Genomic DNA, 25,737 nt, shown 5'->3' with positions numbered 1-25,737 from the left:
CGATAGGACCAGATTTAATGGCCTAGTAAATCCCTTCAAGTCCTGTGCTCTAAAAGAAAACTGACTTAAACACAGGAAAAATAAGTTGTTGGTTTTTTTCTGAAAGTAAGCTGATGGACAGGAGAATAACTATTTACTGAGTGCCACATTTTGCCAATGATTGAGGGGGGGTAGGGGGTGTGAGGGGAGGGTGCAGGGAAAACAGTCTTCAATAAAGAATAGGTTGTCTTTGGTGCCAAAGTTCTGAACCATGATATCGAAAGAGTGCCAAAGAGCATGGCTGTCAGGTGAATAGGTGCAGAACAACAACAGATAAAGCACTTTTATGTACTAGCTACCAGTTTTGTCTGGCTTTATTTAAAATGTAAGTTTTCTGTCAACTTTTATACTAATCTCTATTATGCATTTCATACCCATTTCAGTCAATTGCATGAATACTATAGTTTCCTCCAACAGAATAGCTGTAACAATACAATACAGCACTAATTCAGAAAACATGAATATTAGCATAAAAGCCTAAAGCAATTCCCACTTTTAAAAATAAAACAATACAATAAATCAGCTGCATAGTCTGGGCCTACAGGCTACAGACGAGTGACGCCATTTAAAGGCGGAACAACAAAAGCTTGATAAATCCAATCTCTACAAGGTCTAAAGCCTCAGACACAATACACAGCTCCTTTTTAGTTTGGATTCTGGAACTCTGCTTCAAACATATTTTTTTTTTTTTTAAATAAATAAAAAGGAAGCTAGAGATATTATCTGCAGCCTGAAGTCTAGGACAAACTTTCTAATTGTTGAGTGGTCCTCGTTGTTAAGCAGTAAACAAACTACATGCCAAATTTGTTCCTGACTCTTTAACACAAGCAAAAACAAAGAGCTATTTAGTGAAAGGTAATGTGAGACACATGTCTGATGAGCATCCTGAAGCAAAAATAGGAAGATTCCCTTTCCCCAGAATAACATGCAGTTAATGCATAGAATTTTGCAATGATTCTTGCTTTCTGGTTCTGGTTTGACCACCAGCACTAAGGGAAATTATTGCAAGGATTTCACTGGTTAAGAAAAACTACTGTACGTTAGGAAAAGGGCACATGCAAGAAACTCCACTGTACAAGGGCCTATAGCTTCTAACCATCACAGAGGATGCAGAAACCCCAAAGTTCCAAGCAAGATGTTAAGAGACTGAATCAGGGCAGTAAAGCAGTCACCTTGCTGGGCATTGCGACAACAGATCTTTTCTGTGAATTCAAATGTATTCCAAACATAAAGCTGTCCATCACAGAACTGGACCCATATCATAACTTTCACGTTATATTCAGATACAACAGAATAATATTATGCTTTTATGAGGAAGGAGGGGTGGGAGGGGTGGGGTGGGGATGGTGTCTGGTTTGTTCTGGGTTTTTTTTAAAGGTAAATCCAGAAGTGCCATTACTAGCCCCAAGTCAATTATGAGAATGGAAACAGGGACTACTTCAAGCAACAAGGTCATTTTTGTACAGTAGGAGATCAAACTTTCCTATATAATACTTACAAAAAGAGACCCAAACTCTCCCAACCAACACCCGGTCCAGGCTGTCGTAAGGGCATATCCATGCTGATGGCACACAGCAAATTAACTGAACTCAACTTTTACCACAGAATATCCATCATGAAGTGTATATTTTGAGCACCTCTTTGTCTCCTACCCTAATGAAACCTGGAATCCTCTCTGCAAACTAACTGGTTACTTTCCATGCTGAGGAGTCTCATAATCTGTAAGGAGACAGCTAAGTTTCAAAATACTCTTTGTACTGTACTCCCAGATGCAAGTTGTTGACATGTTATGCAAATTAAGACAGCCAAGCAACCGTGTCTGCCAGTTCGTGGATGATGTAAATTTATGCTTGAGGGTAAAGATTAAATGTAATATTTACTTTTCATTCATTTTATCTATTACCCTCCTGTACTTTCATAAATAAAGCTTTTAACGATACATCTAAGAAATGGTTCATGTCCTTTTATGCAGTTTTATCACTAAATAATTTTTGTTTGAAATGAATATCATAAAACTGTTACTGTAGAAGTAATCTTTTACTAAGAGATTGATACCCCAGTTAATATCCCTCACTTATGACATTAAATGAAAAAATACTTAGCTTGCCCTGTTTCAGATACACAGTAGTAAGTTAGATAAGCATCATGTTCCTCAACAGAAGGCTGAAAATAGTAAAATGTCCCTTAATAATATTCTAATGTTAAGGACTCAAGTAGGGGTTGGAGTTAAATACAAAAGTTTTAAATCTTTTGTTTAGAAATAGATCACAAGGGGTTTAGTTTTCCATACCTAAATCTCCTCTTTAGAGTTTAGCTCATTATTACATACCACAATTATAGTGATTCCTTCTTTCATCAGCTAAAGGACCAGGGTACCTAAAGTTTAGTTTCTATATTATTAGATCTTACATTTAACAACTCAAAATGTCTCTGTGGGTTAGTAATGGAAACGCATGTTCAGATGTTACAGTATAAACTCTTTAAAAGAAAATAAACCTCCAAACGCTAAAACTTCCTTAGAAACTCTGGTCTGTGATGCAGACAATGCACTCAGCAGGCGGCTTTTGCAGGTGATCAACCCAACTGCTATGAACAACCTTGTCACAGTGTAGTCAAATTAGGCATGCAATTACACACATGTTTTGCAAACTCGTGCAAAACATACTGCATGCCCAAACACATTTGAAATTAACAGTCTTAATTATTTTATAAAAAGTTAACACATCAAATCAGGTAGAGAGACATGGAAGAAAGGGGGGGTGGGGTGGGATGTAGGAAAGGTTGAAGAATGCAACACACCCTCCCCCAAACTAAAAAAAAAAAAAAAAAAAATCCCAAAGAGATGTAAGTATCCACTATGATATCTAGTAGGAGATATCAACAAGAAAAAAATAAACAAAACCCCATGCTGTGAAAGCTTCAGTGTTCCCACTTTTAAAGGGGGACATATGGTTACAGTCAAAAGTGTGACATTGTTCACTCTACGTACTCCAAATATATATATAACAACTTTTTTTGTTCTTGCTGCTTTTAGAAAATTCACCACTAAGTAACAAAATATAGCCAGAAGTAAAAATCTGTGATATCAGTACTTCTTCACAAATAATAATTAAAAAAAAACCCTTAATCTCTAAAACCTTGATTTTCATTCTTATCATAAAAATCTGCTTGATTAAGTCAGCTAGGGTCCCATAGTCATACAGACAAGTATATTCACACTTAAGGTGAACAGTGATTTTTTTTTTTAACTAAATCATGGCCACTGTACTAAACTCTTAATTTCAAGGTGCAAGATATTCATTCCATATGCACATTTAATTCTGAAGCAATTTGAATTTTCTTGATGAGATTTAAAAATTATCGTACTATAAAGCATTGTTTTTTGTCTCCTTGGCAATATCAATGTGGACAGAAAGATGAGAGAAGAAATGCGCATTGCTATCTTTGTATTATTCTTCTTCCCTTGATGTCACCCAATATTACAATATCCACTGCACTGAGAGTCAGAAGCACTGTGGGGAGATGGAGAAGAAAGTATCTGAAAGGTGTAGAGCTACTGGCTATGGAATGTGAGGTGGACAACCTCCCTGGAAAGACAGCTGTAACTAAGATGCCTCTACTTGACAGTATCAGGTACAGCATACACAGCCCAGGGTGGCAGCTATCTTTCTGCTGAAATTCAATATATGAGTTGTGCTTTTTAGATATACAGCTTTTAGTCTCACAGAACAGCTGCAGCTTGCTCAGTCCAACCCAAAGCCTCTTCTTCTCTTTATTTGAAGAAACTTTCAGTAAGATCTTCCCCTGCAGAGGTCTTCCAGATCACAAACACAATAGGGCCACTGTCAGATACTCTACACAGTTTCTCTGGTTAAGAAACATACATAACCTTTCTTGCCCATACAGAATCTGTAAGCAGAAGCAGCATCTAAAACAGGCCATTACATCAGCAGAACCTTTCAGTGCTGGGAAGGATACACAGACAAAATACAGAAAGCCACAGAGCTTTTACATGATGAGTTCACAAGATTGTCAGACGCGAAGCTCACATCTTCATTTTTAAACTTGCAAATATATGATCCAAAGAAAAACAAGTAGGAAGGAAAAAAGAATGAGAAATGCATGTGGTTAATAGAGGACATCAACCTGGGAAGCCTTTAACAGGTAGAGATATTTGATCTGTAGATGCAGTCAGGTAAAACTGTGCTTGCAACCACGTGAACTTTGTAGATACAGTTATGAAACAAATAATATAACAACAAAACATGCAATAAGCCATATAAAGAAGAGAATGAGAGGTAGAAACAGAGATCACATTCATACAGCATCTCATAAAAGAAATTATTCTTACAAGCCAAATAAGTGAGACATTTAAATTTCATAAATAACTTCATGACATCATTGATTATTTGCTTGTATAAATAACAAGGATGCATCGATCAAGTCCTCTAAAATTCCTGTTTGTGGGGGTAGCAGAACCCCAACTGTATCTCTGGAGAGTACATAAAATGGCAGTGAATGTCTGTGCCATTGACACAGGTAATTAATAGATCAGTAAGTGTGGATACAGAAAGCTTCTTAGGACAGTGCCTCCACTGTTTGCAAAGGGTATAAACCCTCTGTTTCAGAAAATTATTTTTCCCTTTATGTCATTCCTTGTTCATGAATAAACATGAATAATTTCATCTGTTAACTAAATATGGCATTTACCTTATTTACCAATACTTATTTTATATGGCACTTTATTCTAGGGGTACTCAATTACCACAGATTCTTTATATTCAACTTAAAAATTTAAAAAAGCTGAAAACATTAGCTAAACGGCTTTACTGATACATCTTGTTTGCATCTAAGGCTTTTGAAAAAGAATGAAACTTTAGTAACCTATTATTTATTTTCTGGGTTGGAAGGAGGAGATTAAGATTTTAATGTCAATAGAGTAATAGCGGACTTTCCATATGAGAATATCTTCAACATTTTTATTTCATTTACATGATTTATTATAAACACATGGTCCACTCTTGAAAAGTTCATTGCAGTTACATGTATATTATTTTCCAAAAATACGGTTAGAGGTTTATCAGTAAAGCTTCTACGATGACTGTTCAAGAGTTAGGGAAGCAATCTATGCAAGTCAGCTCAGCCCCTTCTTTATATTTATTATGCTGGCAGTGACATCAAGATTTTCTCATTATGTACCATTTGCCCACTGAACCCATCCAGTGCACACTGGCAGATGTTTGCCATGTAAGTACATTTTGAATGTAAGTACATTTGCCATTATTCTTGAGTATGTATGTGACCTCGGAGTCATGAGGCTATCCTTTTTCCTCCTGCTTCAATAATTACATGGTTTTTAAGTGCTGCAACAACAGGCAAAACCATTTTTTACTCAGGTTACAGCTGAATTTCCTACATAATCATTATGAACTGTGCTCATTCCATACAGTCCATGCTAGCTATGGAAAGAGCCCTAAGAAAATTACTATGTAACCAAAATTAGTGTTCTAACTGCATGGCATGGCTGAACAAGACACTCCAAGAGCAAGTTTTTACCCTTTGAGTTAAACACCACAGGTTTGATAAGATCCACTATTTGCCAAAAGGAACATCCAGGTCAAGAATACCCCAGGCTCACAACAAGTTTCTGAGAGAAATTAAACAGAGTAAGAGGTAACACAGTCAAACCTATTATACTCTATATTTCCACCTGTCAGATCTCCTCAGTTCTTCAACTCCCTCCCCAGTTAATCATCTTAATCTTCCTTTCCTCTCTCCTCTTGGCCCCTGTTTTCCAACCTGCCAGTACAAGGTTAGGAAAAAACCTTCAGAATTATACCTGAAGTCTCTTGAGCAAAAGGAACTGAGATATAGCCTGTAGAGTGGCAAATTTAAGAAATCCTTTCTACAACTAACAAAACATGTATCTGATACATTTTTTGCATATATCAATTCTATGAAACTACATGGAAACGAGAAAATAGACTTTGTTTTCTTCTTAACACTGGCAAAATGAAGGAGACACCCAATGTGTGTGTGTGGGGGGGAACCAACCCAACAAAACTTGCTGCCTAAAGAGCTAAATTTTGGCAAAGTTATAGCAACAGGGACCTATAATGAAAGCCAGACCACGTTAATAGGTAGCAATGGCAGCCCCACCTATAATACAGCCCATAAAGGACTTTCTTTGAAGATTTAGTAGGCATTCGCATTGAGTGAGCCTGCACACATTTACAGCAGCTGAGAATTTGACATATACATTTTAACAGAGCAAAATAAATCACAGCTTTTCCCATAGCACCAAATGAGAGACAGTAAGAATAAAATCACAAATAAATATTAACACTTCATTTTTGCTCTTTCTTTAAAGTTCTTGGATGGATTTTAATGCAGCCTTCATTCAGTGCTAGGTGTAATATTGATTTTTTATAACGTTATTTATTTATTTTGTATTAGGTTATTTGCAGATGATCATGCCAAGGAAAAAACAATTGGAACCAATACTTAGGTAAGGTGAAATTAACTCAGTTGTTAACTCAAAAAACCCAAACCACCACAGATAGTTTACCACTTTAAAAGGGGTCACTGTTACAGAAATAAGTATATCATGCATATGTATAGACATACACAAGCAAACATGTGCAAACATGCTCTGACATACAGCATAAATACCTCTTCTGCAGAACAGCAGCATACTCCAAAATAATGAAACTTTCACCTACTAAAACATGCCCAAACCATCAAATCTTTCTTCAGATTAGCTAGTATTCCCCCCCCCCCCCCCCCCCCACTCTGCCACGTGGCCTCCTCTGTAAATGCATTTTTATTTCAGCTTAAAATAAAAACATTTCTTTATTAAAATCAGATATTTATGTAGCGTACCAAATACTTTATGCATTTGAAAGGTATCCGTGCATTTTTTCGTGACTACTATTTCCAGTGTAGCTAGTATTTTACATCCAATCTACCTAAGCAATACATCCATTCAGCACACCCGCACATCAATGCAAGGAGGAAAACCAATTGCCAGACTAGAGCGTTTCTGGAAAGCAGCAGCATGAGCTTTGTGGATCCTGGTTCTGTTCTGTACAATGCTTCTCCGTAGCTCAACAGGTGACAGAACACATCTGCTTTGCATAACACATCCCTGTAAAAATCACTACAGAAACACCATTTGTAAGATCTTTACAACACCCGTAACTATCATAGAAGCCATGTAAGTCAGTAACCACTTAAACAGCACTTGGTGTTTCCTATAAAAACATACTTGTGGAATTACAGCCATGCTTTCCCCAAATAACTGTTTCTTCTGCTAAACATGGATGGACTTCATTATCGAAGTGTTTACTGCGGTATAAATAAAGAGAATTTCAAAAATGAAGGCCTGCATTCCAAACCACTGAGAGGGCATACGTAGAATATATTTGCAAAGCTGTTCTACTTCAGTTGTCTCGTGTCAATACTAAGAAAAACCTAAACTGAATTTGCAAACATGAACATTTAACTTTGACATCTGCAATAAATGATAGCTCTAATTGCAGTCTAATGAAAGCCCGTAATTATCTGTTTGGTTGATCTTGTTCCCCCAGATACTACAGTTCAACAAATCAGAGTTTAGGCAATTTCAATTGTTGATCTTGTTCCCCCAGATACTACAGTTCAACAAATCCATTAGGCAATTTCTCTCTCTTTTGGAAAGCAGTACATTTGTTTGATCACCAAAGGAAAAGAAACACACAGGGGATTCTCTTCTGTCAATTTAGGTCGCCCACAGGAATGCTCATTCTAGATGACGGCACCTACTCAGACTGCCTTAAACTTCTGTGTCGAAATTTGTGTCATAAACAACTTGCTCTTTTCAAAGTAGTTAAGAACAATTAGTCATTTCCATTTAGTTTTATCTACGTTTTCTTTATTTATTGAGAACATATCTAGATTTTTGACATTGCAAGAAAAATAAATACTCAACATTAAAATCCACATGCAATGTTTATTCCTAATCACTGTCTCTCTTTAACCACTGTTTATGTTACAGAATTAAACAGTTGCCATTTTTGCTGTTTAGAGATTTGTATCCTCAAACCTCATGAAATGTGAAGGGACTGACAGTTCGTAGGCAAAGCACTAGGTATACACTTGCAGTCCTTGCTTCCCCCCCCCCTTAAAGAGCTACCAGACTACTTTAGCTAAGAATTCCCATTAAAAGGGGCTTTTTCTGGAATCAGGGAAGAAAATCAGAGATCTTGTGCTTTGGGTATTTATTGCAGGACAGCGTGGCAGGAGCAGCACCATCACTTTTCCTCCCATCCCACATACAGCCTAGTGCAGCACGCAGGTACATGGGGAACAGCCACACAGTGTGGCTGTACTATCCTTCCCTTCTGTCCAGATAAAGCTTTTATCCAGCACCTTGGGATAATTGTCATAACTTCACTACCAATTCTGTTGCCTGCAGCAGGTCATCAGCACAGTAACGAGCACCTGCACATTTGTATTCCTGATCAAAGTGTGGGGGCAAGTTCTCCCAAACTACAAAGTGGAGAGGTCCTATTCAAACGTAAGATCTATAGCATGGAGATTTTTAAGAGCCCTACTGTATATACAATGTGGAAAAAAAATCTTGTACAGCTTTACCCTGTATGTTAAACGATGATGGAAAGAATAGCCTAGTCTTGAATTAAGTACCAGAATGTAAAGATGAGATAAAACAAGAATTGTAACTGCTGTTAAGCATTCTACATAACATTCTCCTCCATAGCCTGAAAGTCTTACTGCAAATTAGTTATAATACCTCCACAATTCAATTTTCACACAGATACCAAGATTACAGCTCTCTAGTAATTTAAACATTCAGATTCTACTCTTTTACCAAGGGCTTAAATTTCTATATTTAAAATATGCTTCTTATTTTTATTTTATTGTACACAATTCCATTTTAAGAAACCAGACTGATTAATGTTGAATTTTCCCAACTGTGCTTGTCATTTATTGTATGCGCAAACTTCGTATTCTACACAACACAAACTTAGAACTGTTATGATTGGTATAACATTAGTACTTATATTATTAAACATAATTTGTCTCTGAAATCATGGTAATTCATATAAAACTCATTATTTAACTTATAAAATTAATCAGAATAATTTATATTCTACTAATTGCACATGTGCAGTCAATTTCAAAGCATCATATAAGCACCTGATTATTTTAGGTTTATTTTTGTTAATTTTAAAGTGGATAAAGTTAATATATTTTTAAGGAAATACTTGAAGAATAATTTATAAAAAGGGGATCTTTAGTCTTTAACACGCACAGTTTTGAACCCCATCCTACATTCTGTTTTTTCATCATATTTCTACATAGAACATATATGTGTATATATATGGTAACAATTTCACACCAGGCAAAATTTATTTCCGCTGCATGCAAAAATCTGCCTTTTATGTAAAAACCAGCCTAGAAAAGATCTGAAATTAAATGGGTACTCACTTGTTTAGTCTTTGTTTTTGTAATGGTGTCCGAAATGGGTTTCTTCCTCTCTTTAACAGCTGTTTTAGAAAACAGTTCTTCAAACTCATGATAATCTATGGAAGGCTCTTCAATTTTTTCCCACACAAGTGAAGCACTAGAATCTCTAAAGTTAAGCAAAAGACCTATGTAGGGCAATGTCAAACTAAATAAGGTCATAAATGGAGGAATGAAGAAAATAAAATAGTAGCGATTCAAAAGTTGTTGCCTAACTTCTACTAGCAGCATTTTGGTAAGATTCTCCCCCATACTTCTTTGCTTGCTTCTTTGTTCATGCACGAGAATTGTCAGGCTATTTTATATTTACCCACTTTACATACACAGGAATATAAACAGGCTGTATACAGGTTATAAAACATACAGACATGGACAGAAAGAGAAGTAGAAATAGACAGTTATCAGCAGACCACCTGTGTGACAGTGGCAAGCACTTGAAAAGAAAGAAGAAATTCATCATTAAATAACAGTAGAAGAGTTTTACAATCAGTACTCAGAGACATAAAGAAAAGATTACTAAGGAAACTTCTTGTAAGGACCACGAATGATAATTCACAAACAAACAAAAACCATAAACAACCAAACACAAGTGTATCAAAGTCATATCAAAGGAAGGGCTACCAGAATAGCTTTATGCTACCATGCAAATAAATTGCAGTTTGAATCTGCCTGCTGAGTGTATAAGGTGAAATAAAAGGATTTCTAGGTCACTAGAGAAAGGAAAGAGGATAAAATGCATTCGGCATACATCTATCTAGAGGGAAGACACTACTAAAACTCACAAGCTGCTCCAGAGAGAGACCAATGCTATCTTGAAAGTTGAGGGGAAGCACAAATACAACATTTTAAAAACCATCTCACAGAACACTTGTTAGCATATAGTCGTATTGGCTCTGGTCTGTAACCCCAAAAGCCAGCTGCAAACACTACCCTGTCATGTGCAAATAGCATTACTCAGAATTTGTGCGCTTTAAAGAAAATGGGCATCCCATTTAGATATCCAGCTACAAATAAAATCCTGCTTGCACTGAGGTTCTCTGAAAGACCTGCCTAGTAGTAAATACTTTTGCTCGTAACATACAACACTATCAAGACAGTTGTAAAGTGAAAGCACCACTATCTACACAACTCTACAACTTACCTTTTACTGTGGAGCTGAATTCTTGTCCAGTAAAGAGGCTTCATTGGCCGAGAAGGCTCTATCACATGTTTCCTGCTCCCCTTCTCCTGATTCATCCCCATTGCAAATAAACCAGATGGTAAGGGAGGAGGAAGAAACCCACAGCCCTGTGGGACTGCTGGGTAGGTGCTGCCTTGGGCTGGTGCTGGAAGGGGTGGTGCTTCTCCAGGCAAAGGTGGTGGGGCTGGAGTTGGCATCCCCAACCCAGGCAAAGGAGGAGGTGGTGGAGGGACACCTGCACCAGGCAAAGGCGGTGGAGGAGGTGGAGGGGGGACACCTGCACCAGGCAAGGGCGGTGGAGGAGGTGGAGGGGGGACACCTGCACCAGGCAAGGGCGGTGGAGGAGGTGGAGGGGGGACACCTGCACCAGGCAAGGGCGGTGGAGGAGGTGGAGGGGGGACACCTGCACCAGGCAAGGGCGGTGGAGGAGGTGGAGGGGGGACACCTGCACCAGGCAAGGGCGGTGGAGGAGGTGGAGGGGGGACACCTGCACCAGGCAAGGGCGGTGGAGGAGGTGGAGGGGGGACACCTGCACCAGGCAAGGGCGGTGGAGGAGGTGGAGGGGGGACACCTGCACCAGGCAAGGGCGGTGGAGGAGGTGGAGGGGGGACACCTGCACCAGGCAAGGGTGGTGGAGGGGGGACACCTGCACCAGGCAAAGGCGGTGGAGGGGGGGGCATGATACCCCCTCCTGGCAGAGGCAGATGAGGTGGTTGCAGTCCTGCTCCAGGCAGAGGTGGTGCTGGAGATGGGGGTGGCATTCCCAGGCCAGGCAAAGGAGGAGGTGGGGGAGGGACACTGGCCCCAGGTAAAGGTGGTGGTGGTGGAGGGGGAGGTGGGATGCCCCAACTGGGCAGAAGGGGTGGGACTCCTGCTTCAGGCAAAGGTGGTGGTAGAGGTGGCAGTGGGGCTCCAGCACATAGGAGAGGAGGGGCTGGAGGCAACACCGGTGTCTCCCCACTTGGCAGAGGTGGAGGAGGGGGTGGTGGTGGCATCATGATGCCTGACAAGGAGTGGTCCAGGTGTGGCACTGCTGAGCCAGCAGAAGGAGGGAGTCCTGAGCCAGGTGGGGGTGGTGGAGGTGTTACTCCTGCCATGGCCATAGGAGTGGCAAGGGAAGGGCCCTGTGCTCCAGACAGGGGAGCAGCTGGTTCAGTGGCTGGCAGTGATGGGGGAATGCTACATGTGGGCTCCGGGGGCAAAGAAGGGGGATGTTCACTAGAAGTCACATCTACAGTACTTAGAGGCTGGTGGGAAGCTGGCATTTCAGTCTCTCCTTCAAATGCAAGGGACAAATTAACTTTGGGTCCTGGAAGAGGTGACTGCTGCGTACTCTGCACTGATTGGCTTGCATCCAGTGGCACTGAGATTAGCTTCGGTGACAGAATTAAGGATATTTCAGAACAAAACGTGGGCTGTAGTTCTAGAGCTGGCAATTTCTGAGTTGGCCCTTCACTTTTGCCCCCTTCTAAGTGCGGTGGTGGGGGTGGCTGTGGCAGTGCATTGGCTGAAGGCATTGTGTGTGTTAAATAATCCTCCGTTGGTGATGTTTGTACAGATCTTGCTTGTGACACAGTCCTGCGTGCTGTCTCTTCTTCATTCGTTTGAAGAGTCACACTGCTGAGTTCCCTGCAGACTGTGTGTGTGTGCTTATTTTCCTGCTCCCTCCCAGCAGTCTGTACCTCTGCACCAGGGAACTGCTTCTCTAGTTCTGCAATTTTGGTCCTCAGATCCTCAATAGTTTGTTCAAGTTGTTGGATGACACTGGCACGCTCCTCAGATTTCACCTTAAAATCATCCTTTGAAAGAAAATAAATAATAAGCACAAAGCAGTTAAAATTCTTCACTATATAAAAATTTTGAATTTAGATCAAGAGTATTGGTATTCCAGAGGTTGAGAAATAAGCCAGTAATGACAAGCTGTTAAAAAGAGAGGTATCAGTTTAGCTAGCTGCATCTTACAGTGGAAAAACATAGCTTAGGAAAATAACTTGCTTCAGTATGAAACTACCTTCATCAGTACGAGTATGTTTTAGACTGCGATTATATGTCACAAAACCAAATAGCAGCAGCAGCTTCTCCCTCCCTCCACAGATCTTGACCAAGGAAACAACCAACCACTGAACACAAGTACTGCAAGCGTTTGTGTACACATGGATACGCAGGCATGGCGGTGGGAAGGGCGCTGCATTATTTCTGTTAACTGAAAATATATTTAGCATTTCTTCAAAGGGATTTGAAACATCTTCAAACAGACTCAACATACTACTGACAGCTGGGTTTCAATATACACCTTAATGATACAATACAGATTAGGAATGTGGAATATAACAAATGTTAATTTCGCGAAAACAGTTAATCTCCAAACAGAGTAATTATGCCTTTCTCCATCCAGCATGCTTGGGAAGGAAAAGACGACAAAACTAAGGGAGAATGTTCCTCCCACCCAGAATTTGTAGCTCCTCTGCCAAGGGACAGACTGTGAGTAACATTCAAAAAGCTTCCTGTCTGGGATGGTTACTCCGCATTTGACAGTTTCCACATTATTTAGATCTTTCTCTGAAGCATCTGATCCTGCTGTAGACTGAGTAGAAGAATCGTTAACTTTAAATGGCACAGTAATTCCTACATTTTAAAATAAATGCCAGTAACAAACTGTACTAAATTTAATCGATGTGTGCTTTTATCAAAAAGTACTAAAAGAAGCAACCTAGTCCAGAAATAGCCATTTGTGCTTATTCAGGAAAGTTAAACAGAGATAGAAGAGACATGACTTGACAACACAAAATATTTTAATAAAGAACTTATTACTTTCTAGCTTCATGCATTTATTTTTAGTACTCTTTTTTTTCCTCTTTAAATTTGGAGTATTGGTCAGCACTTCAAGCATTTAATTAAAATTAAGTTTGTCATCCAACAGGTTTCCCAAGTGCTTACAGCAAAACAGTTATTTAGTGCCTTTTTGTTCCCTTTTATAAGATCATAAGTTTCATGGATGAGGCTGTAGGCTTACTTCATAGGAAATCTTTCAAATATTCAGATTTTATAGGTCTTGTAAAGAAGCCTACAAATAAACATACAATACCTGATATACTAATTGCCTTGATTTGTTTCAGGAAGGTGATGTTTTAAATCTCATCCTTTGACACATGAAACATTTAAAAGTAATTTTTCTTTCTGGAAAATGAAGTTGTAACTTCCAGCTGGGGACTGCTAATAGAATATATGTTCATTAATACGTAAAAAATTGTTTCTGCACAGAATCGATTTTCAAACATAAAATTTCAGGTTTGTGTTTATCTTAGAGTTTCCCAGCTGTCCCAAAGCAATCCCAGAAATAAAACAGTAACTATTACATTTAAACCAAATAGCTTGATTTTGAAGCACCTTTATAAAAAACTTACAATCCTCTACACTGTTTGAAATTTCTAGAATAGTAGTTTGAACCAGAAGTTATGGATAAAACTAGGTCTCCTTACCAAATTTAAAAACAAATGTGAAACAGAGAAAGGAACAAGGAAAAAGTTCTTCAATGAATAAAGAAGGAATGAACATAGCAGACATATTAACAGTGTTATAACAAGGAAAAAAGGCAGAAAAGGACATTTCCATTAAACTACTCATGGTGCTTCAATATAGTATTTCCTTTAATAACCCAATACTTTGTACTAGCAACAGTTTTGCTGAAGAACTTCATTATAAAGGAGAAGGAGACAATTCTTTGTTTCCTCTGCCCTTATCCCCCTACCAGTCACCTGCAAATACAATAAGGCCTGTCAATTCTTCATAAGGCAACATTATCAAAGGAAATGTGTTCTGAGGATTAATAAGGCCACACACCAGTTTCCAGTTATTTGAGAACAAATCCAGTTTCCCCAGACTGTAACTCTCCTAAGCTCCCATTTTACACTGTAAGAACACTCCACTAAGGGTTTTATGACAGATACAGATTCCCCATTCTATCTGATTTGGAAAATTCATTGACAAACTGAAGTCAAAAGGATTAGACACAATATTAAATGGTTCTGAAGAGATTTGCCTTAATGATGGCTGATCTCAGAACAGTTCATTGTTTTAAAAAACTCATTTACTCAGGAGATTGGATTAAACTTTTCCCACGAAAAAGATGCAATCCTCGGATCCTGAAATTCTACCTGAAGTACACACACAGGGAAAAAAAAAAAAAAAATAGAATTCACTGTTTTACAAGAGCATTTACTCTGCAGACCATAACATTTCTTTCAAAAGAAGTATTTTTTAGAGTTTTAAAAAAATGGGCAATCAAGTGAGATGATTGAGCAATTCAGAAAAGAAACAAAAACGTATTGATGAATTAAAGGGAATTTTTACCCCATGCCCTAAGAAACATTTTTTTTTTTTTTTGCTGTCCTTGACAATCAATCAACAACATATCCAGGTTTTCACAGAAACAGCATATTACGAACAAACAAGACTTGGTGTGAATGAAGAGGTATTTATCCAGTGGAAATTACATACTTTAAATTTACTTGGTTAAAAAAACCCAAAACAATCAACATGCCAAAACAAAGCCCTCAAATATTTACATGTTTGAGTAATTATTTTCGATAAATAGAGGTATTTTTAGTTTTGACTTTTATGATGCCCTCAAGCTAGTTTAATTAGATTTCTGCCTTTCCCCTAACAAGAAATTTAAAGTTTTCCTCTAGATCAGAAAGGACTGCATCAACCAAACGTAAGCCACAGTATGTTTCTACTATCCTCAACAAGGAAGGAAATCTAAAATATATATAAGACCAATCAGAAATGAAAATTAGGCAGTTTTCTCAGAAGAATAAGCAAAGGAAGACTTATTTTTTCATACACGTAAAAGATGCTCTAAAGCTGTTGACAAGAACCAGAAGACCCAGGTAAAAAACCCACATATAATGAAAAAAGTTTCATTTCTAATCCAGAGGACAATTCCACAGCAGAAACCTACAGGGTTTAAAAGAGATATGAGGGAACTCTGTCTTGCCTAGAGTTCTTACCCAGGACCCAGGTACTGTGGAACAGTCTTCTTTCTGTAAAGAAAGAAAGAAAGGTGGAAGCTTCAGCCTTGCTTTATCCAGGTGACTTGAGTGTTTCTCAAACAGGTTGTACATGTTCCGTGCGCAATTAGTTGGATGCTCAGCCTGGGACTGCTGGCCTGACTGTGCTTGTGTTGCACCGATAGGCTTGTGTGTGTACAGTATCCACCTGATCAGGGAATACTGGCTTTACTGGGTATAGGTTGTGCACTTGGACCTGCACGTGTACCAAAAGCCTGTACATTACATCCAGTTCATTCCAATCTTGTCATGTTTTCCACATGTGCACATCAGATGTCCAGTACAAAGCTGATCTGTATAGATAGAACATGCCCAGGATCTTTAAGCATGTAAAAGCTCAGATTGCAGCTGCCTTCACTACTGAGTCTGACATCCTAGCTTCTCAGATGAGTGAATGAAACATACAGGTCCTTCTATAACTAAATTTCCAGGCAGAAAAAAAAACACACACATGTGAAAATTAGCCCTCATCTCTATGTGTGTCTCTATGTCTATATCATATATTTCTCTATGTCCAATGATTTCAACTTGCATTCACTGATACACTTTATGAACAGCCAAAATGTGTCTTTTTCTTCTGAAAGTAGAATGGCAGCTCTTAAAAGTAATTCTGGACTATTTGAAAAATAATGACATATTGTTTAGTTTTAGAAGTTACTAACTTATACTATTACAAGACCACAAGTTGCATCAGCAGTTTGATAATTTTCAGTAATTTGTCACTTAGTGTAATGAAATTTCCTCTTTGGATGGAATTAATATTTAGATGATAGGATTATACTTCTTGGTTGTTTTTTTTTTTCCAAAACTTTTACCTTTTAGTTTACATCAAAATTCATGAATCAGTCTATGCTGCTACACGACAGCAAGCATGCACAGGGAATAGAAACATACAGGTGAAGAGGATTAAGATGGTAAAATAAGACCCCTTCAGGTCTTCCAGCGAGTCAAAACTTGGTGGTACCAGTTACTCAGAAGGATGCTCTTTCCAACTGCTCTGTTAATAAATACCCCTTTCCTAAACAAAGTGAAAAATTTAAACACACACACACTCACTGAATGGCAAAAAGTAGCGCCACAGTAAGAATTTAGTTCAGTCAGAGAAATGTGATCTCTATTCATGTTTCTCTCCTTAAAGCTGTCTCATTTTCAAAGCTACTTCTTGCAACTGCAGGGCAATGTTAAGAAAAGTAGACAGAACATCATAACAGGCATTTTTAGTGCTACAGCGATTGTCAAATGAGAAGTACCAATGGACACTTGATTTACATTCAAACAAAATAGCATCTGTCTAATGAATTTTCACATTTCACTTAATCCTCAAAGCCCATTGCAGCATCTTAGTTTGACACCAGTAGAAGTTGAGTCAAAAGCTGGCAAACTTGCCCATAGCATCAGGGACAGCTGCTGAAGAAGAATAATTAGTATTAGATACTAATTTCTTCCTCAAAGTAGGAGATTAAATTTTTTTGTGAACCTCTTATTATACTAAGCTGCACACATGGGGACAAAGGATATACATGTTCACAATAGTCCACGTTTCTTCCTACAACCACAAGGAAACACGATGCACAGCTCCCCAAGATAGCATTGAACAAACAGGCCCTGAGATAGAAATGGTGTAGTGCACTGCGCTGTCAAAAGTGATAAACTGTCTAGTGAACGTGAGCTAACCTCCCACTCGGTGATGCATTGCAACACATGGATTACACCAGCACTGTGCTGGCATTGGGACTATTCCTAAACTAAAGGGCTAGGACATGCCTAATCAACAAAGAGGTTTTCTCATAACCTATCATGGGTAACAAAAAAAAAAAAACAACCAAAAACAAAAAACAAACAAACAAACCCACAAAGCATTACATGCAGAAATCGGCAATTGTTGTAGTTCAAATGAGCAAAGATAGGATCAGCAGGGAGCACAGACCTTTGAAGAAAGATGCATGCATTATCAATACCAACTTGTACAAGCTGGAAATCACAATAAAACAGTTTTTCAGATTCTGTTTCTTGAAGCTTCTCTTTATGAAGAGTTTGAATTCCTTATCCCTGGGCCAAGTGCATTTCAAAGGATAAGATCCCAGTTTTTACAGTTCTCATTTTAGTAAATAGTAAAAAACGGAAGAATCAAAACCCAACTGGAGATACATCAAAGACAGAAAGAGTATTCTCACTGTAAGTTGTAAGAGTCGTAACTAAGCTGAAATATAACCTTAGGTTACCCCCAAGTTCTGCTACAATAGGAATTCCAAAATAATTTTTGTAGACTACAGACTAGACAAGATAAAATAAAATCTCACAGAACCACTGACCACCCTAGGAGCTACGCAGCAGTCAAGTATAATTACCGTAGTCTTACATAATATTACTTTTAGCCTGCACAAATAGCCTTTTTCAGTCTGATTGCCCAGAAAGTTTTAGGCCTGCTTTATTTTTAAAATACCAAACAAATCAACTAAAATCCAACACCCCTGGCCTCAAATCTTGAGGGTTTCTTTCCTAGCATACATGAAATATCATTATTAGAAAAGCATGAAACTATACAGCAGTAAACAAGAAATATTTCAGATAAGGCTTACCCCTCCACATAGCTTCATTTAGCCCAGAAACGGGTTTAACTGTTCTGTCACTCAGCCAGTGTAAAACAAGTATGTAAATGAGTCTGGGCATAAAAAAACTGGGAAATAAAAAAAAACAAACCCACAAACAAAACAAAAAAAAAACCCCACAACCTTGAACTTTGTTAATTTTCATATAACCTTTTGCCTATTTCTGCTGTCTTTTTAGGTGTTCTACTGTCGATCACAAAGAGACTGCTGGAGTAGAATTAGCTCCACTTGGGTCTTTCAGCAGATGAAGAGATAACTAAAACCTAGGCCCCTACACCAGTAATCCAATAGGTACCTTAAGAGTCACAGATTTCCTTAAAAGTTGGGATAGAAACTGTTTTGGATTTATTTTCTGCTCAATATTTAGGCTTTATTGAAATGACTGTCACGTGATGAATCACTTCCTTTCTTCTATTGCTTGTGTTTGTCCTAAAGTATTATGACTCTAAAAGGTCTGGGTGATTTTCCTGTGAACCCAGGCCAAGGCAACCATCCATGTCAGTCTGTTAAAACACAAAATACAACCTGGCATACGTTGAACATTAGTACACCGCCATACTAGAGAAAGGAGTTGAACTGTTTCACACCAGACATTTTTGTGATTTTCAGTTCAACTGGAGATTGACTGGCAGCCTGGGAAGTAGTCACTGTGTAAACTACCTCATCTATCATTAGTTGTGTGTTCCTTACAGGCAGAAACTGTACTAGTTTTCATGCTAGAAATAACAGTTGCACAACTATTGCCCAAAATGTGAACATTAATAATCTAAATTTGAATGATTAAGAACGCCTTTAACGTCCAGTACAAGGAATCAAGAAAGCTATGATTTTCCAGGTGAACTTTGCCACATTCTGATAAGCAATTGTCCCGAGTATGATACTTCTACACATTTGCCCTTTTTATCCAAGAGTTCAGCCAGACCGCAAAATGGGAGGTTCACATGTTGCTTTTGTTTCAGGCTTCCAGCAGGGAATAAGCAGCAAAAAATATCCGCAGTAAGAATAAATCTTTGTAGAAAGGGATGAATAGTCTTCACTACCCTGAAATACGAGCCCGCTCCTCATGACAGAAAAAGTTTGGGGAAAGGAATCAGACCCTTCACAACTGTATCCACAAACATGCTGAAGGCAGGAGGCTGGAGGTCAGTCAGCTTCCCTAACTCTTTGAAAGTGTGAAGGCTATATTAAAAAGCAAAGCTGTGCCATTTTGGGTGAAAAAGCATTAAATAAAATCAATCACAAACAAATCATCAAGTACGAGCTTTATATTTTAAGAAGCTAAGTAAAAACATTTTAGTATCAAGGACATTAGAAAAACATATTTTTTCTCTTCAGGAAAAGTAGAATATTGAAAACAAAGTAATTAAACGTTCAAGAATATAAAGCCAATTTTCATCAATAGTTTTGGACTTATTCTTTAAAGAACAAATAAAAAGAAAAATATGTATTAAAAGTACAGAAAAGAAAAAATTGATCTTACTGTTTTAACTTATACCAACCTAAAATGCACAGCCTAACGATAACTATCTTTTGATCTGACTATAAGTAGAAGTTATACCAGTTAGTCTGTTTTGTATCCAAAGAGTAGAAATTCTTCTCAACTTAAAAGTAAAGCTGTCATTTAGATATAGCAATATACCATAGTTACAGTCGGTTTTTCTTTCATTTTTTTTTTTTTTTAAATAATTTTAAATATTTCTAAATTCTAGAAATATTCATTTTTACTAAGAAAAGCATTTCATATCTCTATTCTGTGCATAGGGTCCTGTGGATATTCTCAGGATCGACACCACTGTAAGGTAACACTTGATCTTTAATGCTGAGAGAAACAGGTTATCCTAATGCTGAGAACATGGCTCACTTTTGAGTGGATGACGTGTCTCAGATAGTTAAGCCAACTTGGCAAATGAGATCAGTCTGTCCTGCTAGGAACGTTACAAGAAATAATTTTCTTTCAATGACCAGATATTTTTTGGAGACACATTTTATGGAACATGCATCTGTGTGTGTATGTACACATACACACACACATGCATGCGAACTTATACACACACACTGTCTTGGTGCTTTCTTGTACTTAATAAGATTTCTTCATCTGTTCTCTTCAATTTCTGTGGAGTTCTTTTAAGAAAACTTTGGAAGGTTGGTAAATACTACAGTACCTAAAATATTCTGTGTAATCCAAAACCAGTATCGTACCACTGAATATAAAAAAAACTCTTTCTTTTCACTTCTCTCCAAAAGGTAAGAGGAATTTCATACATAACTAACCAAACTTTCAACTTTCAATTAAAACCAAAATTTGTGAGAAGAGGACTTTCAGGATTTTCATCTGAAATAGGATTTTCATTTTTTAAAATTAATTAAAGAAAATAAATTGTATTTTAACAATTAATATGTACAGCTCTACTAAACATTTTACTCTGACCAGGAATGCATAAGAGTGAACACTACCTAAATGTACCTATTTTCATGAGTAAAAAGAGCGAAGAGTAAAGGAGAAAAATAGAAAACAACTTAAAACTGTATTTTGAACAAGTGTATACCTATCACACATTTCTATTCACTGCTCCCACAGAGAAGTAACAGTGCTTTTCTAGAATTTTACGAGAAGTTTGTTCTAAAAGGCAAGAGAAGAAACATAATAGTACTCAGAATCACACTCACGCAGACAGAAAAGAGGTAATTCTTTGTCTCCAAACCCTATCCCATACAATGGGAACTCTCATCTCTTGAGAAAGAAGGAGAAAATGTCTCACATTATATCCAAGGATTTTAAGTACCACCAAGTAATTTTGGTTAAAATAAGTGAGTTTGCCAGTTTTACTCTCTTTTCTTCTTGTTTTCCCCTCAATGACAGAAGAAAAGGGTGTTTATAAAACCTCTTTACCTTCCATTGACTAGAATATGCAGGCACACTGTTTAGACATTATTGTTGCCTGAACCCTAAGGGTGGTGCTAGTTTTCAAAGAAGTTGTATTTAAAATGACAAAAAAGTCTGTCTGGTTTGTCTAAGTATAAAGAGTAGTCAAAATGGAAAATGTGGAATGCCCATTCTGATTACAAGACACAAAATTTACATTATGCCCTGTCATATTCTCATAGGAGTCTGTGGTATAGAAGTGAAACTAGATGAATCACTTGAACTTGACCAGCAGTTTCTGAAGAATTGTAATCAATGCCTAAAAGTACACAGTATTTGAACACACAGGAAATATATGTGCTTTTAGAGCACACATTTTCATCTCCTTAAGCTGTTATCAAAACAACACATCATAAATGTTGTGAGACTTAGCACTTTACCACTGACTAGACAAAGCAGGAAGCACATATCAGCACTGCCACATACCCCTCCTCAGAGATGAGCAAAGAGTCCCGAGAAAATCAACTAAACATCTAAGCTAGCCTTGCTTGGAGGAGGATGGTGGTAGGGAAAGGATTAAACAGCATAACTTCCTAATGTGTATTCATCCATGAATTATTCTATGATTTTTATATTATTTCAGAGCTATAATTGAGGTAGCATGTCACTTACCAAACCGAAAAAACAGAATAAAGAGCCTTTCAAATTGAAATGAACATATAAGTAAAACTTCATCTTAACATTAAGAACAAGAATACAAATCAGAACAAAGCAAATTTTAGCCTCACCATGGCCAGGGAGGAAGAGTGAAAAAATGTGCTATTGCCAGTCCACTGAAAATTATACCAATGTATTGTTCCTTTTAAAGAAGCAAGCACTGCCTTCAAGCAAAACAATGGAAGTCAATCCAAGTATTGTGAAGTCTGGATATAATACAGAATACTAACATTTGTTCTGAGAATTAACTGCTTTTATTTTTCTGCCCCACAGGCTTGACATACTATACTCCTTTATTTATTTTTATTTAAATACGGAGCCTGGGATTTATATTCTATGTATGTCAATTACTTACTTAAAATGGTGTTCAATGCACTTTTATCCTCCCTTTCTAAAAAATTTTCCCTCATCAGAACTAAACGGAAAAGATTCAGGATTATGGCTGAAGAAATGAGTTTCATATCCAACAGAAAACTGACCTCTTCATTTAAACGATGGTAATTCAGGAGTAAACCACTTAAATTATCACTACAAAGACATTCATCCAGAAGTCTTGTAGACCAGATAAAACGTGTTTCCTTCACTGGTTTAAAAAAAAAAAAAAAAAAACAAAACAAAAACAAACAAACAAACAAAAAACCAAACCAAAAAAACCTAAACTTAACAGTGATGGAACAGAACTTTCGAAACATTTGATCTTTCAAGATGACTGTTAGTATTTTTAGGACATGGCTTTATTACCTTTGAGAGACCAAGAGACGCTGTGATTACTATACCTTGGTGAGATTAAACACAGTTAAGTGTGCATACTTTTTTACAGGCTAACTTATTAACCACCAGAAAGCTACCATTTTCTGACTAAAAATAAATAAAATAAAAGACAAAAAAATAATATTCTCACTCACTGTAGGGTATCTGCAGGACCGCCTGAAAATGGCTTATGAGTGCCTGGCACAGCCCATTCAAAAATACTTAGCTGCCATCTAGTGGCTGAGTAGGCCGACTTCTTTATGGTGTCTTCCAGGCTCTAATTAGCCACTTCTTCCTTCATTTCTAATTTTTCAGCTTGTGTTCTCATCCTTCGTTCAGGGCCTAAGAAATGCTTTCTTAGAAGGAGTTTCAGCAAGAGTATCCGAGGACAGCGTTTGAATCACAAAGTTCAGCTAGTAGTCATATAGGGAAAAGAACTAATCTCTCTTTAAACTGTATTGAGGCAACTCAGAGCGCCTCACTTCATTTTTTTTTTTTTTTTTAAAGTAATTCATTGATCAGCTAGTTTTAGAACATGAAAAATCTATTAGTTCTTATTAGGCTTTCTAAAAAGAAACCAAAAAGAAATCTGAAAAATGCAGCACATTTAAACTGAAAAGTAAGTTCTAATATTAAGACTCAAAACCAGATCTCCATTACTACAATTTGAAAATTCTGCATAAAAACTGTATCTCATGAACATGAGCATAAAAGACAGAGTACACCCGATCTGCAATCGTTATGTCCTGGTGTGAAGTTCAAACAAAGGTTAGATTCCCCTTTACTGCCTGAACAAAGTGTTTGGCACTTCAGCAGTGCCTCTGACCCCAGCAGTAAAGCCTCCTGCCAGGGTTCTATCATCTTTTGCTTCACACAGACTTTGTTTCCTTTCTGTGCATTTTTGATAAAGCATAATTTGTTCTCAAGGCTAACAAGAAAAAAATACCTGCCTACATATGCTTCCTGATATTCACCCACTTTAAGCTACCATATCCCAATTCTAACATTACATGTTGGACATACAGTTAGAACCTAAGTCCCTGACCATGACATATTGCAAGCCTGACTATTTTTTGCAAGATAAGAACAAAACTGTTTTACAGCTCTGATTTTTTTTAGCTTTTTGTTTTCTGAGAATGGACTATGCTGGCATGATGTTGCAGGAAGTTTACATTGATACAGTTCTCCTTAAAACAAAATATCCAATTCTATTTGTCAGGACAGAGACCACCAGTTAGCTATAGCATTTACTTTGAGAAATACAACTGGTACAGCCTTCACTATCATTTGATTCATAGCAAAAAATTCCAAAAAAGTTTGCTTCTATCACGCTCCTTTCTTTCCTCAGTGAGACAACTGAGTATACTAGATCCTTGTGAATACGTCAAACATTTTTGTTGGTTTTTTTTAACCCAAATGTGTACCTTCCTCCCCAGCCCCTGCTGAAACCTAAGACTTTAGCTATGATACTTTTGTAGGAAAAGAACTGTTTTAGAAGATCTGTTCATTGCCTTCTGAAGCCTTCTCCTCCCCCTTACAAAAAGTAATCTGGCAAGTAGCGAATGGACAGGAGTGACACACATTCCCAGGCCACTGGATCCTTCTAAATTAATATCTCAAGAAAGAAAACATAAAATGAATCAGTGTAGAAAGAGTCACAGCCACAGAATGGTTGGGGAGCTCATAAAGTAAGTTCCCAGGTTTTCTCCAATTTCTGCTGAATACAACTGTTAAACAGTCTCACCTACAGTTTGTCTCTACCCTTATGAAAGCTATGTAATACCAAAATAAAGCGGCTTTTAGAAACTTTCCATTTGTATTTTTTCTTTTTGTATGTGTAGTAGAATAATGTCATCATTTCAGACAAATCTTACATTTACCTTCCTTATCTTACCTTCACCTGTAAAGAATCTTCTTTATGACATTTCATTTAAGAGAGAGTTTTGAGCAGCATGCATATTTCTGAGACAAAATCTAGCTGTGACATTTTATAATAATGAAAAGTAAATCCCAACCCCCCCCAATATTTTATATTTTCTAAATAGACTGATCAAAAGATTTCACAACCTTTTTTCTTGTATTACTAAGTGTCAAAATTGGAACATTTCAAGTATCACTAAGTTATTACCCTAGGGAGTTATAACAATTTGTAGTTAAAGACTAGAATAAGGAAAAAGGTCCCTGCTAGTTAGCAATACTCTAAAGAGACACACCGATGTTTTTATATGCTTACAGTATTTTTCAAAGGAAAGTATATTCAACGTGGGAAAATGTGTCCTGTGATTTAAGATTTTAAGGCTGGCATTGTTTCCCTATAATACTGTTGGAAAGTGCACCAATAGATCAAGCAGTAGAAATCTGTCTTCAGTGCCTGAGAACTGCCAAAATTTTATCTGGTTGTTGCTACCAGTTGAAGTACATGGTGTTCCAAGAAGTTGTATAATTTTGGTTGAGGGTTTATTTGTTAGTTTAAATGGGGTGAACCAAACCAAAGTGAACAAATGAGCCAGAAACATTACAGGTATAAGAATTTTTTGATGTCAAGCTGTTCCACTGTAAATATAGTTTAAATATTCAGTGTAAACTATCTCATAACCAAACTGCTGGAAATTGGAATAGTCTGGCAAAACCTCATCTCCTGAGACAGTATGAGGGAGACCAGCCATTACCTGTGGCATGAAGAATACATTACATCCGGACTCTGACTTTCAAATAAACGTAATGAGCGCTTTCTTTTTAAACTTCTATGATACTCAGAATAGACACTTATCACAAATGATCAAAAAAAAGAAGAAATTTAAGAAATTTGAAATATTTTTATAATAAAGCATAAGAGAACAATAAATTTACGTGACTTTGAAACAATGTTACATTTCTGTTCTGTGATGTCCCGCTACTAACCCAAGCCTATTTTTTCTTTAAATCATTTTACAATTCTAAGATGCTTTTTGTTTTCCTTTTTGCTTTCTGGTGAGACTCTGTTTT

General features: G+C 37.4%; 1 protein-coding gene across 1 annotated transcript in view; it reads right to left on the bottom strand.

Annotated features, from left to right (window-relative positions):
- FMN2 (formin 2) overlaps positions 1 to 25,737 on the bottom strand; it is a 165,684-nt gene that overhangs the window by 94,845 nt on the left and 45,102 nt on the right. The window contains exons 5-7 of the mRNA XM_080389778.1: positions 15,754 to 15,786; positions 10,706 to 12,543; positions 9,529 to 9,673 (exon numbers count right to left, since the gene is read on the bottom strand). Of these exons, the coding sequence (XP_080245904.1) occupies positions 9,529 to 9,673; positions 10,706 to 12,543; positions 15,754 to 15,786 (2,016 nt within the window). The remainder of the gene's footprint in view (positions 1 to 9,528; positions 9,674 to 10,705; positions 12,544 to 15,753; positions 15,787 to 25,737) is intronic.

This window comes from Falco punctatus (genome assembly GCF_963210335.1).
Source record: "Falco punctatus genome assembly, chromosome: 5".
Taxonomy (NCBI): Eukaryota; Metazoa; Chordata; class Aves; order Falconiformes; family Falconidae; genus Falco; species Falco punctatus.
This window is presented reverse-complemented; position numbering and strand designations above follow the sequence as displayed.